Below are 17313 nucleotides of genomic sequence, written 5' to 3'. Positions count from 1 at the left end.
TGTGAAATACCAACATCAGCAAAAAACATTGAACCTGTTCTGTATTATTGATCCAGAGCCAATAGCAAAGCAGAGTTTGTTTTGGGGAGGAGCTGTGCTGACTGTGTTCACTGGATGATAGTATGGAAATTATCATGAAAACCAACATGCTGCTCTGCTGCACTGTGCTCCAACATCACGACCTGTCTGTGTGACCCATCTGAAAGGTAAATAAATCCTGTTGTTTTACTTTCAACATGTTTTCTGTTATTTAATGCAAGATTATTTAAAATGTACACTTTTAATCCACATTTTTACCTGTAGGATTTCAACTATACAAATGCCCTCTTTTCAAATGTATTGCAGTGATATACAGTTACATACCTTAAATGTTTTGGGACGACATCACGGATATGTTTTATAATAACCAATGAAAATGTACACTGCTAATCAGGGAAAGGAAAAACAAACACATCATGAAAGGGAGAAATATGCATCACATAATAGCCAGCTAATCCTAGTGTTGACTGAGCATGTGGATTGTTCTGGATGTCTGTTGTTTTTGTGCTGCTGATCACGTGACTTCTGTTGTGCAGTGAGCTACAGTTAATCAAAAGCTTTGATGCCAGTTTGAATGGCTGCCAACAGACTTTGTAAAACTCTTGTCTTTCAAATGAATAAATAAAATGTACAAAAAAGGAGGGAAATATCTTTTCAATGATATCAGCTTTAGTTTTTCAGACAATACATTCTCTTGTTATTCACCCTCAGCCTCTCCCGCGTGTGTTTGCAGCTTTACAGTCATGGCTGGCCAGCAGATGCTTCTCTCACTGTGGGTTTGGATGCTGCTTATGGCAGCGTTGTGCCCCGGCGCACAGTATGCATACAGCAAGCGTGCAGGTGGCTTCAAGGTCCGCGGTAAAGGTGATGATGGTAACAAAGGGCCTCCCTCCAAGAGCCGGGGCCTCTCCAAGCAGGGCCTGAAGTGGGCAGGGGCAGCAGCAGCCGGGATGCTGGGAGGTACAGGCACCGGGTACGGGCTGGGGTTCCTTGGCAAGTCAAAGCATGGCTCTGGGAATCACTATGGCCGTAAAACAGCTCACACCTCCGAGCAAAATCAACAAGTTTCCTACCATGAAGGCCGAGGACACCGCAACCAGTCTCTGTGGAGAGCCTTTGTGAAGGGGGGTGCCCCAGCCCCCATGACTAACATCTTTCTTACCCTCGGACATGTGTTGCCTTTCCTCACAGTAGCCTGGATTAGAGACATTTAATCCAACAGCTAACCAATGAGAAAGCAATCAATTATCAAATCAGATTAAAGGCTCTTTTAAACAAATAAATAGTCCTGTTATTTATTATTTAATACAAGATGATCACGTTTGTCCAAGTCTTTTTTATTAACCAATCCTAGCTTTATGACTGCAGGACTGCAGTCTCCATTCTGGGCACTAAAGTCAAGTGTTTTCTGGGATTTAAGCAATTTCTATGGGTGTATGCTTCTAAGATTAAAGACAAACAGTGGTTATTTTAGTGACTTTTTCTAGTATAATGTCTGTCTTAAATTGATTAGTTTTGTGCCCACAAAAATAAATAAAAAAATTGTCTTAATTAATGTATCTATCAGTTAATTGTTTGGTTTGTAAAACATAAGAAAACAGTGAAACTGCCTCAATATGTAAGACATTAAATGTCTTGTTTTGTCTGAGCAATGATTTAAAACTCCAAAATATAAAGCATTACAATGTACTTTAAGGAATAGAGGCCAATTCTCAGTTTAAACTGGAACCTTTAAATGTTTATAATTGACAATTTTCTTTCAATCAACTAATCAGTTAGTTTGAATCATTTTTCATTCACTAAAGCATATCAAGCTGCTTTGTGTATCACTGTTAAAGAAACAAATAAAAAAAATTCCTGAAGAAATTTTCTGTTTGAAACTAAATGCTCAAGATGTTTTTAAAATGGCTGCCATGAACTGCCAGTAACTTCAAGTGCAGATATCTTTCTGCACTTATAATGTTCTTATTTTAATATTTAATTCGTCAAAATAAAGAGATCATAAAAAAGAATGTGATATGTTTGTGAAATTGTATCATTTAGGCAGGGAGACCATTTTGCACTTTATTGTATATAACACATAAACATCCATGATGAACCATATTAGTCATATTATTCAATGAGTAACACGTATTTACAGCTGAGTCAAAAACAAGCGAACACTATACTCGCAAAATGACAAAGGTACAGAATATCCAGTCCTATAGGGAAGTAAGTGCACTTTACAGATATTCTACAACCTGAATTGTCTGACAAAGTGAAACTGTAATTTAAAATCGACTAAAACCAATTTGCCAGAATCAAAAAAATAAACAGAAGGAGCTGTGGAGTGGAGTACATAAACTAATAAACTGCAGAGAATAAACAAAAAAGACGACTCCATAAAAACAAAACAGAGAAACTTTACTATCCATCATGTAAAGGGATGCATACAATCACTTCAAGATATACTGTACAGTGTTTTCAAATTTAAAATCCCTTGATTAAAATACACCGAGCGCTTTACAAAACCTAGAGGGAAAGAAGATGGAATAGACACAAACAAATAAACCAACTGAGAATTCAAACTCTGCAACTTTTAACAAAAAAGAAAACAATTTTTTTTTTCCCGTTATTATCAGAGATGCATACACTATAACAGCCAGGGGAGGTTAAGAGTTTTGGGAAAAAACAAACAGAGATATTTACAGATCCAACAACACCTGACCTCTGACTATCTCTCTGTACTTCAGGACGATGCATGTGATCAGAGGAAGACGCAGAGATACCGTATGTTGACCAGCTCAACACCAAACAGCCTGGAGAATTTGTGTCTCTGGAAACAAAATAAATCCTGGAAACGTGAATGTGAATACAAAGATGGGCACAAATCTTCGAATGATTCATGTTCAGAATGACGTAAAGAAACAACCTATTTGAGGAAATATTAAGTCAAGAGTTGGAGCTTCCAGTTCCACTGTTAGTCTTAAAAGACTGTTAGTCCAAATGATGACACATCATGGGACAATGTGTGACGAGTATGGTTTAGAAAAACACAGTTGAAGCTTGGATGTGAGAATTGAGTCCTTAATTGCTGTGGACCTCATTTGTTTAAAGACTGCAGTTTACAAGCATCAAGTGCTATTGTAAGCTAAAGTACTTATTGTTCTCAACAGCTGCAGGCAAGGTAGCAACACCACTAACGACACTATTTGCTGCTCATTAAAGGACCCGTGTTCACCTTTCTGGCAAAGGGTTACATGCAATATGCAAATATTGTGAGTACCACGTACCTGAGGAGAAGTCACACAACTATTACAACCTTTAATCTTATTTTGATTTCTATCATTCAAGTGTGTAAAACACCTATTTGTAGATGGTTTAATATGCCACAAAAAAAAAAAAACCTGAATCCATATTTCTATGCAATCAGTGCTCAATAATCTGGAGTTTAAAAGTGCAAAATAACAGAGTTGCAATTTTTTTTTTTTTTTTTTTAAACATAACAGAATAATAGTGCAGCTTAAACAACAAGAAACTAATGAAGTGTAACATTTTAAGGCAGAAGTCGCCTCTGATGCCTTAATTAATATACAAATGTTAACATTTCGTTACCTTTCGCTAGTTTTCTGCTGCGATATTAAATGATTGTAGTGTATAGAAGAGTACAGGTATAGTCTGAGATAATGTACATTACCAGTGGACATGCAGATATATGGAGGCAGTTGAAAGCCTTTTTGGGTGTGGTGGAAGGATTTGTTTTCCTCACTGCAGCAGGAGCATGCTGGACAGCAGCACAATGGAGGAAATGAAAAGCTGAATTACCCCGTTGCTCAGAGGGCTGCTGCTACTCAGCTGAACTTGTTGCTCTGCTTTTCGTTCTTGCAGGAAACGCTCGGAGTAGATCATGAAGTCCTCCACGCAGCGCCGCGACTTCAGTTGCTCAATTAGGGCGGGATACCCAATCTCCTCGATGCTGACGGTGTCATCGTCCTCGCTGCTGGCCTTTTTTTTAAGAACGTTTGTACTATTCATGCAGCGATCCATGAACTTCTCATAAGAGTCTGCCCGTGGAGGAGGTTTGTAAACGTAGTCACGGCCATAGTCCTTTTCATCTGTTGACTTGGTGCCGTAATTACGGTACATGTAATTGTTGTAGTAGGACTCTTCTTCAGGGTTGCGGAAATTGAAATGTGGTCGAGGGAAGCGGCCAAGTCCATATCCAACGGCCATTCCAGCCACAGCACCAACGCCGGCTGCCAACATGGCTTTTTTGGCAAAACCTGTGGACTGGGGCTTGTATCCCATGTTCTGCACAGAATGAGAGAAAGGGGAGCCTCCCGTCCCATAGCCACCATGTCCATAGCCTCCTCCGCCAAAGCGGGGACTGAGGATCTTATTATTCGGGTTCCAGTTGGGGTTACCACCAATCCCTCCGCCAGGGTAACCCCCTGGATTCCCACCAGGCACACCCCAACCCTGCCCTGTGTTTCCCCCTCTGACTGGGTAGCCCCCACCACCTGGATACTGGTTCGGGTAGCCTCCCGCAGCAGGATAGCCTCCGGGGTAGGAACCAGCTCTGCCTGGGTATTGGTTGGGGTAGCCTCCCGCTGCTGGGTAGCCTCCTGCTGCCGGGTAGCCTCCTGCAGGGTTCTGGTTTGGATAATTCCCTCTCCCTGGGTTTTGATTAGGATACCCTCCACCTGCTGGGTATCCACCTGCAGCCGGATAGCCACCTGCAGGGTTCTGGTTTGGATAATTCCCTCTCCCTGGGTTTTGATTAGGATACCCTCCACCTGCTGGGTATCCACCTGCAGCCGGATAGCCACCTGCAGGGTTCTGGTTTGGATAACCTCCAGGATTGGCTCTGCCAGGATACTGGTTTGGGTTACTACCAGCGGCTGGATAACTTGGTGGGTTTTGTCTGGGATATCCTCCTGGATTGGTGTTGCCTGTTCCCGGGTGAGGGTAACTTCCACCAGAGGGATACGGATTGGTCTTTCGGTTGGGATTCTGTGGCTGTTGAGGGTAGGAGCTGGACGGCTTTGTCTGTGTCCCGCCCTTGTTGCTGGAAGATGAGGTTTTCTTGCTGCTGCTGCTGCTGCTGCTGCTGCTGCCTTTTTTAGCCCATGTCGAGTCAGTGTTCAGAAGTGACATAATAAGAAGGACCAAAGGAGCCATCTCACACAACCGCCCCATCATGGCTCTAAAGAGAAAATTATTTCAAGGTGATGATCATATCATAACAGCATCATAGGAACAAACATGACTTTCCCTGTTCTTTATAAAATGACATACAAAAGAACCAAGTGGTGCAGATTCATTTTATAATGATAAACCAGCCACAATTGTATACGCCTGTATATATTTATATACGCCATATAGAAGCAAATAGTCTGATTCAATCCGTGTCCTCATTAAATTTCGAAGACATTCAAGTGGATCACTCTCATTATTTTACCACCATTTAGTTAATCCGACTCCATAAATACGCCAGACAAAATCGCATTGTTTATCAACAATTACCGCATTATTACCACCGTGCCTATTCGCTTAGATAACATGACCTACAGAGCCATATCAAGTCATAACACGACCCACGAACACTTGCATAAGATCATCATCGTTAAATATCCCTGAAATAAAGGTTATTTCTTACCGGGAAGTGATGGTTTGTCTGTGGGCTTCGATGATAATTCGTTGAAAATGCGTAGCCCCTCCGCCTCTCCCTCTCTGTTATGAGGAGCTTCCGTTCTTCGCGTATGTTTATTGGCTTTTTTTCCAGGGTTGCTTTTAGGTGCAGTAGCGCCACCAGCTGGTTGGAGGGTGGCTGAAAAAGGCAACCCTGCTTCAGTTTTCCTCATATTTTCTCTGATTTCTAAAAGTTTGAAAAAAAAACTTTACCCTCCATCACCTGACACGTTTTTTTTCTAGTGTCATGTGATTCATTAGGCTTGCAAACTAATGTATCTGTCAGTATGACAGTATGAAAATAGGTAGGTAGGTAGGTATTTACTTTATTAATCCCTGAGGGGAAATTTTTTCCGCTACAGCAGCATACAGAAGCAATAAGATAATAATAGAAATAATAGAATAAAATACTAGAATATAATAATAGAAAAGTAAAAAAAATAGCATGCTCCAACATAGTTTGCAATCTTCCTAATCATGCTTATTTATTAACCTGTTTAGTAGGACCAACCCTCATCCACTATATAATGTTTTTCTCCTTTCTTTTTCTGTTGTTTGCTCTCATGAGTAGCCTACTATAGTAATATGTGCCCTCATTTTCAGCCTTGCTATATTTAACAGTATTTTTTTTTTTTTTATCTCCAGCCACACAATTAAATGCTTGAGTCCACATGGATTTCGATTTTCCTACTCTCTTAATTCTGAAGATTGTTTGAGCCATGCTCACCCAGAAAATGCTGTCAGAGCTCGAGCTACTCTACCAGTGGTCTTTCAAAAAAGACTTAGGAATTTATTCAGAATATTCCTTGCTGTTTGAATTGCTCCCTCAACTCTGCTCTCCTCTGTTTTTATTATATAATAACAATATTGATAATAATAAGAATTACAGTAAAACAAATAGTAGTGTGGATATTCTTATCATTATTAGTCACATTTTATGAAACCTCAACTCTGTATTTATATATACATTCACATTTTTTTTTAAATGTGTTATTATTTAAGCTAATTAGTGTTGGAGCAGCATGAGCGAGGATGTTTCCTACACCCTCGCATCTCCCCATCCCACATTTATATATTGGAAGCAAGCCTGGATGCTTACACATAAACATCGAATTGCTTATATGATTCAATCCATCGAAATTATTCACACATGTTGCCGTGCCCATCACTATATGCAGAAAATTAACAAGAGAAATATAAACAAGCTGTTCTGTCTGTGATGACTATCCAGAAACAGCTTTACATCTATTTTGGCATTGTTCTAAGACCAAGAAATATTGGCAATACCTTTGCAGATTACTCATTTATTATATTTCTTCAAAGATTTATATTATTATGGAAAAATGTAGCATTTGGTTTCCTAAAGAGATTCCAGAAGAGAAGATAGCTATTTTCTGTAATAAATTTGATAATATCGTTGGCAAAACTACAAATTAAAATGTAGCCATAAAAATAATTGTTTTTTTGTCTTTCTGAAGGATGTTGAGAAATATGTGAAACGACTATTTGGACTCCAGCAAAAAGACCAAACCGTCAAAACAATGTAAAAATGTCTGTATGCTATGTTTTATTACAATGACTAGTGCGATATATCCCTCACTCTCTTTCTCATTGATCTGCTATCCCCCGAATACTGAATTTGTGGTATATTATTTCATTAATCAAATTTTAAAAAGGTACTACAATTTTTTTATTATTTATTCATGCTGGACTTTCAACATTGCATGATGGTAAGAACTTTTGTCCGACTTTAGCCTGCGCTGCAAAAACGTCACGATGTCACATGATATTATAGATGAATGGGAAAGCAGGATAGAATACACCAATCAGTCAGCAAGATAGATCAGACCAATCACACAGCAGGATAGAATAAACTAATCAGAAAGCAGGATCGAATAGACCAATTAGATAGCAAAAAACCTGCAGCTGCTCTGTGGTTTGTACTTTAAGCTTATAAGTAAACCTCAATATTTCAGACTGATGAGCGGACACTCTGTTTATTCACCCAAATATGTTGCTCTCTAAAATTTACAGACCAGACACAGTTTACATCAGTGTTGGACACATACAATTAAATCTAAGTACATTTAATAGAAACCACCTCTTTTTACAGCTTTCTTGCTGGATGTAAAACTACAGTGTGATTGAGTCCAAATGTAAAACTACATTTTGTCTGTGTCCAGATGTAAAACTACAGTGTGATTGAGTCCAAATGTAAAACTACATTTTGTCTGTGTCCAGATGTAAAACCTGAGCGGCAGAAGGAGCTGGTCAATAAATTAGGAGAGATTAAACTACAGGTGATAAATGCTCTTCTCAGAATAAAAACAAACGTCACGTCAGTAAAAGTTTAAACCTATCAGGATAAAGTAGTGTCGTCACAGAGAGGGTTCTCCACCGTTGCAACTGGAGGAGAGCAACTGCAGCCGCCTCGCTCCTGCGATGTTTTAATATCTTGTGGCAAACGCACCGACGGCGTCCGACTTGACAGGGGCGTTTTTATACGCCCCCCCCCCCCCCCCTGCAGCCACTGGCAGTCATGCGCACTTGGAATCCTCTCTCTCTCTCTCTCTCTCTCTCTCATCTTCGCTGGGAGGAGCCATATCAAGGCACGCGGCTCTTGTCATTGGAGGACGTCGAGTTCCCCGTGACGTCACGGTTGTAAACGGTTAGGTACCCGTATGTACTCGCAGCTTTCTGTCCGGTGGAAACATGTCGGGAGGGCGAGAGCCCAGCGGAGGAAGTGCATCTCTGAAATTTACACCTGAGACATAAACGGCTCGCCGAGCAGTTCAGGACTAACAAGCAGCGTTTCATGCGAGTTTACAGCGACTGCCAGGGGGGGGGGGGGAAGGCCTACGTTAACTATTTCACAGAAGAGGGCCGGACAACAACAAAAACCCCAGACAACCGGGGTTTGATCCGAAGACGTAGTCTCACGGGCAGGTGTCCGGGACAGAGAGGAGGGAGAGAGGGTGTTTGGGCTCTAATCAAGACCGGGGTTTCTCCTTGCTGGGGAATGTTATCCGTATTGTCTTATGGCAGACTGGTAGCCAGGGCTGTCCTGGGCGGACTCTCTCAGACAGACGGTCGGGACTACAGCCTGGTCACCGCCAGCTATGGCTTCGGTAAAGACTTTCGGAAGGGGATCCTGAAGAAAGGGATGTGCTACGGGGACGACGCCTGCTTCATCGCGCGGCACAGGACCGCCGATGTGTTGGGTAAGGAGGACTCTGGAGGTGGTGGAGGTGGTGGTGTCAAACAGATGCGTGTTTAGAGAGCCTGCGTGCTCGGGTGACCTTCAGTGAGCTGCACGTGTACCGACCACTCGGATGAAAACACAGCAGCTCCCTCCTCTTCACCACCCTTCATACCAAACCGCAGCTGCAACTCCACCACGTTTGCGGTCATCAGGTTAGCCGGAGACCTTACAAGCCGCAGTACGCGCATGCTACCTGCAATTGTGGCATTTTTTTTTTCCCTTCCTCCACCTAAATAAATTTAAAAAAAAAGCCGATTATTAGCGGTGCAGTTTGAGGTGAAACACCGGGATGACCTTTCACCTCGATGAGCCGCAGCGGTGGGACTCGCGCCGCTTTAATGCAAGATATCAGACACGTGAAATTAGACGACGTAAATGAGGTTCGTTAGAGGTGGACACGACTGGGGGGGAAAAGAAAAAAAAAGACCTCGTTTAAACGTCTCTTGACTGAACACGACAAAATGTCTCGCAAAGGTCAGAATGGTTGAGCGTGGAGGCAGCCATGTTGCTAACAGCATCAGCAGCCTGCTAGCTGCAGCTGGGTGAAATTGCTTTGTCCTCACACAACCCAAACCTGCACAGACAAATAAGTGAAGAATCAAGTGGCTTGGCCGATACCTACACGGTGTGTTTTGTAGTTTCCATGCACTGTTCAGTTTTAAATGTGAGGGGCTACTGATTTGAAGATAATAATAATAATAATAATAAATAATAAAAAATTCCCCCCAAGGTGTTTCAGGCACAGAGAAATGACGTGGTTGTGAAGTGTGTGTAGTAGTAAAGTCTTGCCAGACATTTCTCAGACAAAAAAAAAACTTGACTTCTGGCCTGGATAATTGTAATTGAAGGCGGTACAGGGTGGAAATTGGGGGGGGGGGGGATCCCAGGGTGTGTTTTCAGTTTCTTATTCGAATCTCTGGTTAAAAGAAAAGAGAAAATGATACCAATGCAAGTCTGTAACCTAAATAAAGTGAGGTGAGACTAAGGAAGCTTGTTGTACGGTTTTACAGTATTGGTTAGCGGGATTGTCCTGACAGACATTAGAAGAATGTGAAAAGGTAAAGCATGACCTGCCAACAAGAAATACAATAATTGTGATAAATTATAGTTTACTTGTTTTAAATTTGAAGCGCTAAGTGAAACTTGACTCAAGCCTTTCATAAACCCACATATTCGTATTTAACAGGGTGACAAATGTCTGCAAACGGGGCGATTTTAGTCAATGTCAAAGCAGTGTTACCTGCAAGAAAGGACGGGACAGAACGTCAGCAGGGATTTGCAAATGTGGACGTGATGTTGCCTTCGACGGGCAAAGAAGTAACGGCTGCTGTAGTTATTGTGCTTAAATGATGTCGGGTCATATCGTTTGCTCTAAAATGTCAGCATGTTGCTTGTTTGGTCTGTTTCATAGATATTTGAAGAATGAAAGCAGAAAATCCTCACATTTGTATAGACGTTATAAAAACTGCATTTGGTATTTTTGTTTGGCAAATAATTAATTTTCTTTTAATGAAACTAAATGATCACCATGTGTGGGAAAAAAAACCACAAAAAAAAACCATCCTATTTGTTTGTGCGTGGGTGAGTAGCGAAACAAGAAAATAATTCTTCTTCTTTTTTTTTAATCCCATTTTCTCAATCAGGTGTAGCAGATGGGGTGGGTGGTTGGCGGGACTATGGTGTCGACCCATCTCAGTTCTCCGCCACGTTAATGAGGACCTGTGAGCGACTGGTGAAGGAGGGCCGCTTCACTCCCAGTAATCCAGTGGGCATCCTGACGTCTGGTTACTACGAGCTTTTACAGAACAAAGTCCCCCTGCTAGGTGAGGGCACTCAGACAGAAAGAGCTGCGTAGACGACACACACACACACACACACACACACAGACACACACAGACACAGAGTCACGGGTGGAGTGAGCTATGTTGAACAACCATACTCGAGAAATAAATAACATGGCTGCAGTATGAGTCAGACTGTGAGTAGTGGCCTTGCTTGGAGAGATGCCTAACATACTGCAAGTCATGACAGAACTTTTCTCCATTTAAATCACATTTCTTCTTCTAAGCAGGCAGATGATATGGGTAGTGATATAACCGACCAATTATGAAGCATTTCTTCACAGAAATTTGCTTCAGGCCTAAACTTGCATCCCTCTGAACGATGAAGCACCAGTGAGTTAACTGTGTAACTTGATGAAGTTGACACTTGGAAAGTGAAACTCGGTGACCTCGCGGGCTTCAAAAATGTACACAGGCTGAACATTTTACGTCACACTGCATCTTCAAACATTCAGGAATCCATCTGTTCATTTGATACTGCAGGAGGGTTGATGAGATTTTAGAGCCAAAAAAACGATACCGGGGTCACATTTTCTTTTGAGGCTCAGTAACCCTGACCCACAGCTAGTGCAAACACTGAAGGGCTGCCATTATATTTGTCAAACGGCCTACTTTTATTTTGGGAAGCTGTGACGAGGTCAGTGCTCGACTGTCCCCGCTGAAGGTTAAACAGACTGTCGCTCTCTGCAATCGCTGAGGAACTGGGACAAGCAAAGGAGAGGACCTGTGCGTTTGTTTTTATCTCCTTTGACGGGAGGCCATTTGTGAAGGGCATCATAATATTTCCTACTCACTCTAGAAACATGACATACTGGTTGGGCAGCATTCTTACACTCATCAGCCAACGCTTCTTTTATTATATTCTGTCCAAAGTGTACATTTTTCCCACATTGACATCTTTTCTCCTGTCCTCCTCTTGAATTTGACCCTCCATACGTATCCATAACCTTACCGACATTTTACTCTCCCGGGTTTTTAGGGAGCAGCACAGCCTGTATCGTGGTCCTGGATGGAAGGAGTCACCGGCTACACGCGTGCAATCTCGGTGACTCTGGCTTCCTGGTGGTGCGAGCTGGAGAGGTGGTTCATCGCTCAGACGAGCAACAGCATTATTTTAACACACCCTTCCAGCTGTCCATCGCTCCGCCGGGGGCTGAGGGGGTGGTGCTCAGTGACAGGTCAGTGGGTCGGTGTTGGATACATCCTCATAAGTCCAGCGTCAACGCAATGTACAGAACATATTAAAACTTAGATCGTATGCACACACCAATGTGGTTTAACAAAAGAGGCTCCGACAAATTAAAGTGAACTTGTCCTTTGTGAACTTTCGTTGTTGAGCCGAGCTACTCTCAGTTTTTAACCCCCAAACGGGGTTCTGCATGGCATTTTGCCGCTTAAATGATGATTTGAAATGGAAATGTCGGGCATGACCACTTTCATTTTCACTTCCAAACAAATGTTCAGACAATTAAATTCAACTGGACTTATTTTAAACTTACTTTATCCTCCACTGTGGGAGGTAAATGTAGCTGCAGGTAAGACCTTTCAATCACTTGAGTAAACAAGTAAACAAGACCTGCTTAGTTATGACACTCTAAAGTGTGTTCACATGTACTTGGGACTATTCCACGTCTCCACATAACCACCAAAACTACATCTTTTCATACGTGGCCCACATGCAAGAAAATCCTCTCTGTCCAGTTTATAGTCTGATGTTTTGGTTTACATTTTAGTGATTAAGGTGAACACACTTTATCTTTATCACCACAGCTGAATAAAATACTTCCCTCATCAGCACATGTTCAGAGATTTATCTGAAGTGGTGGCTATACGGCAGATGTTTTCTGAATAAAAACATTGGCTGTCTGTCAATGCTTGTTTCAACAAAGACAGGTCTGGGTTTACTGTTTCTTCTTGTCTTTTTTTTTTTTTTTTTGTAAATTCACCTAATCTGTAAATTGTGACGCACACCAGACCCATGCTGTGGAAAAGCTGCCATTAAAAACTAATCGCATAATTCTATAGGTTCAGACGGCCTCATTCAGTGTATTATGGTTCAGCCTTTAACAGACACCAGAGCGTATACTGGATGTTGTCGTTCTCAACAAGATGACGGGGAGTCCAAACACACAGAGGATATTAAAGTTTGTTCTCTCTATTGCTTCACATCTATTTTTTTCTGTGTGAATTGAATTCGGCCGGCTCAATGATTATCTGGGTTTTTGCTAATCCTGATAGCAACACCCCAAGCCACTCTTTATGGATTTATATAGATAGATTATTTGTGTTTTCAACAGTTTCAGATTAAACAAGCACTAAGGAGTATCAAGAATGTTTAAAAAAAAAAAAAAGTCTCATTGTTGCCTGCATGCAGGCTTGCCACGTGGTGTCACAATTTGATTCTGGCAGTGGCCACCTTATTAACAAGGGATAAACCTTCTTATAATCCTTTCGGAGCAGCCTTGGAGTCTTGTTTTTGGATTCCTTTTTACACTGGTTTAATGTTGTTCTTCTGAAGTGTGATGAAATTCAAGATTTAACAGGTTAGCGTTCTTTTTAAGGTACATTTATAGCTCTGTGGTATGCCAACCTAAAATAAACCTCCCCCAAGACTTGGCAGGAACATACGGCTCCCAGGAAATAAAACTTGAGTCTTGAATGTGGCGCCAGCTAGTAGCGCGGCCTCGGTGCGTCTGGCAAGGTCAAACAGAGTAGGCTGCTTTTGAGTCAGCTGTCCGATTAAACGCACATGCCACCCCGCCACCTTTCCAGATTTGGCAGAGTGATTCCTGACGCGCTTAATTCCGAATTGGAAACTTGTCGCCAGCAGCTCAGGTGCTTCTTGCTCTGGTTTCACGTCTCATGTGACTGATCTCACTGCCCCCTCGTTTCTTCCAGTCCCGAAGCAGCTGACAGCTCCTCGTTTGACGTGCAGCTCGGTGACATCATCTTAACAGCAACAGACGGGCTCTTTGACAACATGCCGGACTACATGATTCTTCAGGAACTCAAAAAACTCAAGGTGTCACCTCTGGATATTGATCTTATTTGTACATGTGATGAAGAAAAAAATGAACTAATTTACATATTTTACATTTGAATGCTTTTTATTTGTGTTCCTTTCAGACTACAAACTACGACAGCATCCTGCAGACTGCACAGAGCATTGCAAAGCAGGCTCACAATCTTGCCTATGACCCCAACTATATGTCCCCTTTTGCACAGTTTGCCTGTGACAACGGTCTGAATGTACGAGGTACGTGTTCTGGATTTCAGGGGCTTGTTGTTTTGTCCCTTTTAAACCACCGTGATTTACACACGCAAGTAACTCGGATCTTATTAAAAGCTTTTTCCTTCTTCATCAAAACATCCAACAGATGTTTGCTTTAGTTGTACAAATATCTGAAGTGGATATGTTTTAGAGAATTGGATATGTCATAATTATTACAAGATATTATGTAGTACATTAAATATGAATGCAATATAAATGAAGAGGATGCATATTGCAAATATTTTGTGGATTTCCTTCTTCAATTTGCAAATTGTTTCTGATAATTAGTCATAAAAGACACTAGTGGAGTGGGGTTTTTTTTCTGCATTCACACCGTAAATTTGTCTCTGCTTGTTCTGACTAAAGAAAAAAGGGCCTTCTTTACATGAGCTTTGTTCTTGTCCTGCAGGTGGGAAGCCTGATGATATCACGGTACTGCTGTCCATTGTGGCTGAATATACAGACTAAAAACGAAGGGTGTCTGTGTGAGAGGGCTTCTCTGGGGCTGATCCTTCCATGCCGCCTGCCTGAGTCTTCCACCTGCAGCCCCTCCCAAAATGCACTGCGTCTTGTGGGCTGACGGGGAGGCCCTCCAACACGATACACACACTCTGCACACAGCGCTGCAGACATCCACCTGTGTGACATTTTGTTTTCTTTCTCTGTCTCGTTTTGGTGCTCCAACGGTTGAGGGCTGGCTGGCTGCCTGCCCGCCCGCCCGCCCGCCCGCCCGCCCGGGCATTTTCATGTTGATCATGATGCAGGAGGCCGAGAACGACGGGCTGACGGATGCCTTTCGGTCTCCCGTGTCTCACTGCGATGCGACTAAAAGACCCATTAACCAATGGCTTTGAAATCTGGTCGCCTTCTTGTGTTAAAAAAAAAGTGATATAACAAGGTGTAAGCCATAGGTTTGGCTCATTCAGAGAGTAGTTATAGAGTTGACTATTCAACCTGGCTATCCGTTTTTGTCGTTCAGCTTAATCTGTCCCTTATAAATGTCTTTGAACAAAGTGTACAGATTAGACCGAGATGGTTGATGTTGGGAATAATTGATTTTGAAGAACGAAATGTAAGCGTTGGTTTTTGGTGTCTCGGGTTTGGGAATGTGAACGATGGAAGGGCAAACTAGCGCAAATCGAAGAAATCCGTGAAGAGAAACCGTAACACTTGTTCAAGCTTTCACTTGAAGGTTAATCAGGTTTTGTCACTTGGCTGAGGAAACTGTCGGTGCACACATCCTGATAAGTTGTAAATATTTTTGCGTTTTTTTGGGCTGCGCTCTGGCCTTACTGTCGTCTTTGGTTTGGTTGTTAAAGCAAAGAGCTACTTCGTTACTATTGTGGAGGATATACACATGCATTCATAAATATATATTTTTTCGTATACGATATTAATCTTGAAGTGAGCTCCTTCGGTACCACACTTCTCACTCTGCCGAAATGAACAAGCTGAGATTGATCGCTGCAGCAGCTGTGTGGTAAAAAGAATGTTTAAAAAAAAAGTGTGCGGCATACATGTGAAAAGTTGTTCTTGGAGTACGTGTTGTATTTAATGTTAATATTTGTTATCTCACAAAGCTAAAGCTAGCATCTGGGAATGCTTACAATTGCAATGATAGGTCAGGAAGAAATTTAAAGGAAAAGATGTATTTTTTTAACATTATTTTGTTTTAAAAGTAACAGATTGAAGCGTCTGCTGCTGACATTGAGTGTGATGGATGACTAATAGATCCAGCTATCTTAAAATATGTGTGTGTGTGTGTGTAGGTGTGTGTGTGTGTGTGTGTGTGTGTGTAGGTGTGGGTGTGTGGTTCAGATTTGTTTTTATTTGTTAGTTCCTTATTTCCCCTCGCATTTGTTTGCTGCTTCTCCTTTTGTAACTCGGATGTCGGTACATGACGCATATGATTTACATGAACATGCTCACCATGATTATGATGACTGTGCGTAAACGTGTGTGCTGGATTTCACCAAATTACATTAATCGAAGACACTGATACAGTAATGGTGTTCTGCTCATGCTTTGTCTGACGCCTCACCCCACACGGTTTGGACAAAGTTTTTAGAGTTTCAAAGCACGTGCACCAAAGACACATTTTCTTTGTGTATTTCTGTTATGCTTTGTTGACACAAACATCATACAGCAATACTTTAAGCTGCATGTGCTCAGAATCGGGTGTGATGGCCCAAGCGAAGTATTGGTGGAAATGTTCAGAGTGTGTTGTCTATTCCCGAAGTTGTATCATTTTCCTGGTTTAAGTTACATGTGACTGATTTTCTCTACGTATAAGACAGGTTAAAAGAACCAAAGAAGGAAAGCCATATATAAATACATGATTAGGGCCCTGTGGGTTGGTGGAGACCAGTATCGTCACTGTATTGTTCATGTAACAACCATGGTAAAAAATAATACAGCTGCAGAGTTGAATCCACTGGTCCTCCGTGTGTTTTGCATTCGCGCACAGACAGCTCAAACATACGATGAGGCAGCAGTACAACAACTGAAAAACCTTATGTTCTACAATGAACACATTTTACATCGATTCAAATTTGACTGGTCTCGCGTCCTCATACTGGAAACTATTATTTGAATATTATGTGTCCTGCTGTCTGCACTGTTCTTTGTGTAGTTTTGCTACTGGCACCATTTTACAACAATTTCCAACAATTTTCTCAAAGTCGTAATCAGTTCTTGTCCTTAATGGTTTGTGTAAAAAGGTTCTTAACTTGTGTTATTCGAAAATAGCCCTATATTTGACAGAGCTGTCACCCCTTTATAGAAGGAGTCGTCGTGAACTTGCAGTATGAGGGTGAGCAAAATTTCAGCCTTAACAAATAGCTAGACCTGTAATCAAGAGGCCTTTCCTGTCATTGCAAGCTTGTCCCGTCTCCGTCGTGTTGCCCAGTGTTTGATGTAAACGAAGTGTGCCCCCGCCCTCTTTTTTCTCTCCTGCAAAGGTGCTTCTGCAGTTTGTATGGTCTGATTGTCCACCTTCCAGCAAGCGTGTGAAAGATACACTTATGTCTACAGTGTAACAATGCAGGTCTAATTTATGTAAATATGTTTTAAAATATGTACAATATTTAAATAAAGAATCTAGTATTTATACTAAACTTGTCGTAGTGAATTTTGTCTACATTATTATTATCATCAACATTGGATGCCAAATGTTTTAAAAATGGCTCAGGAGGTGTGTTTTTCCCAGGAATTGACTGAGATTATCCCTA

The 17313-nt window shown here is 41.6% G+C and overlaps 2 protein-coding genes across 2 annotated transcripts; one reads left to right on the top strand and one right to left on the bottom strand.

Moving 5' to 3' along the window:
- Window positions 1-3689: 3689 nt before the first annotated feature.
- Window positions 3690-5772, bottom strand: LOC138207313 (calcium-binding protein P-like). Its single transcript, XM_069164461.1, has 2 exons — window positions 5678-5772; window positions 3690-5224 (listed from the first exon to the last, which is right to left on the bottom strand). The coding sequence occupies exon 2, from the start codon at window positions 5218-5220 to the stop codon at window positions 3784-3786; it is 1437 nt and encodes a 478-aa protein (XP_069020562.1). The 5' UTR covers window positions 5221-5224; window positions 5678-5772; the 3' UTR covers window positions 3690-3783.
- Window positions 5773-8389: 2617 nt separating this feature from the next.
- Window positions 8390-17199, top strand: LOC138207306 (protein phosphatase PTC7 homolog). The gene is made up of 6 exons (XM_069164448.1): window positions 8390-8930; window positions 10615-10794; window positions 11792-11990; window positions 13711-13834; window positions 13939-14068; window positions 14493-17199. Exons 1-6 carry the CDS (start codon window positions 8525-8527, stop codon window positions 14549-14551), a joined length of 1098 nt encoding a protein of 365 aa, XP_069020549.1. The 5' UTR covers window positions 8390-8524; the 3' UTR covers window positions 14552-17199.
- The last annotated feature ends 114 nt before the right edge of the window (window positions 17200-17313 follow it).

Source organism: Embiotoca jacksoni, unplaced genomic scaffold (assembly GCF_022577435.1).
Source record: "Embiotoca jacksoni isolate LCO1_2020_lvr unplaced genomic scaffold, fEmbJac1.0.p SCAF_10, whole genome shotgun sequence".
Classification (NCBI taxonomy): Eukaryota; Metazoa; Chordata; class Actinopteri; family Embiotocidae; genus Embiotoca; species Embiotoca jacksoni.
The sequence above is the reverse complement of the archived record's forward strand: the minus strand, read 5'-3'. Positions and strand labels throughout refer to the sequence as shown.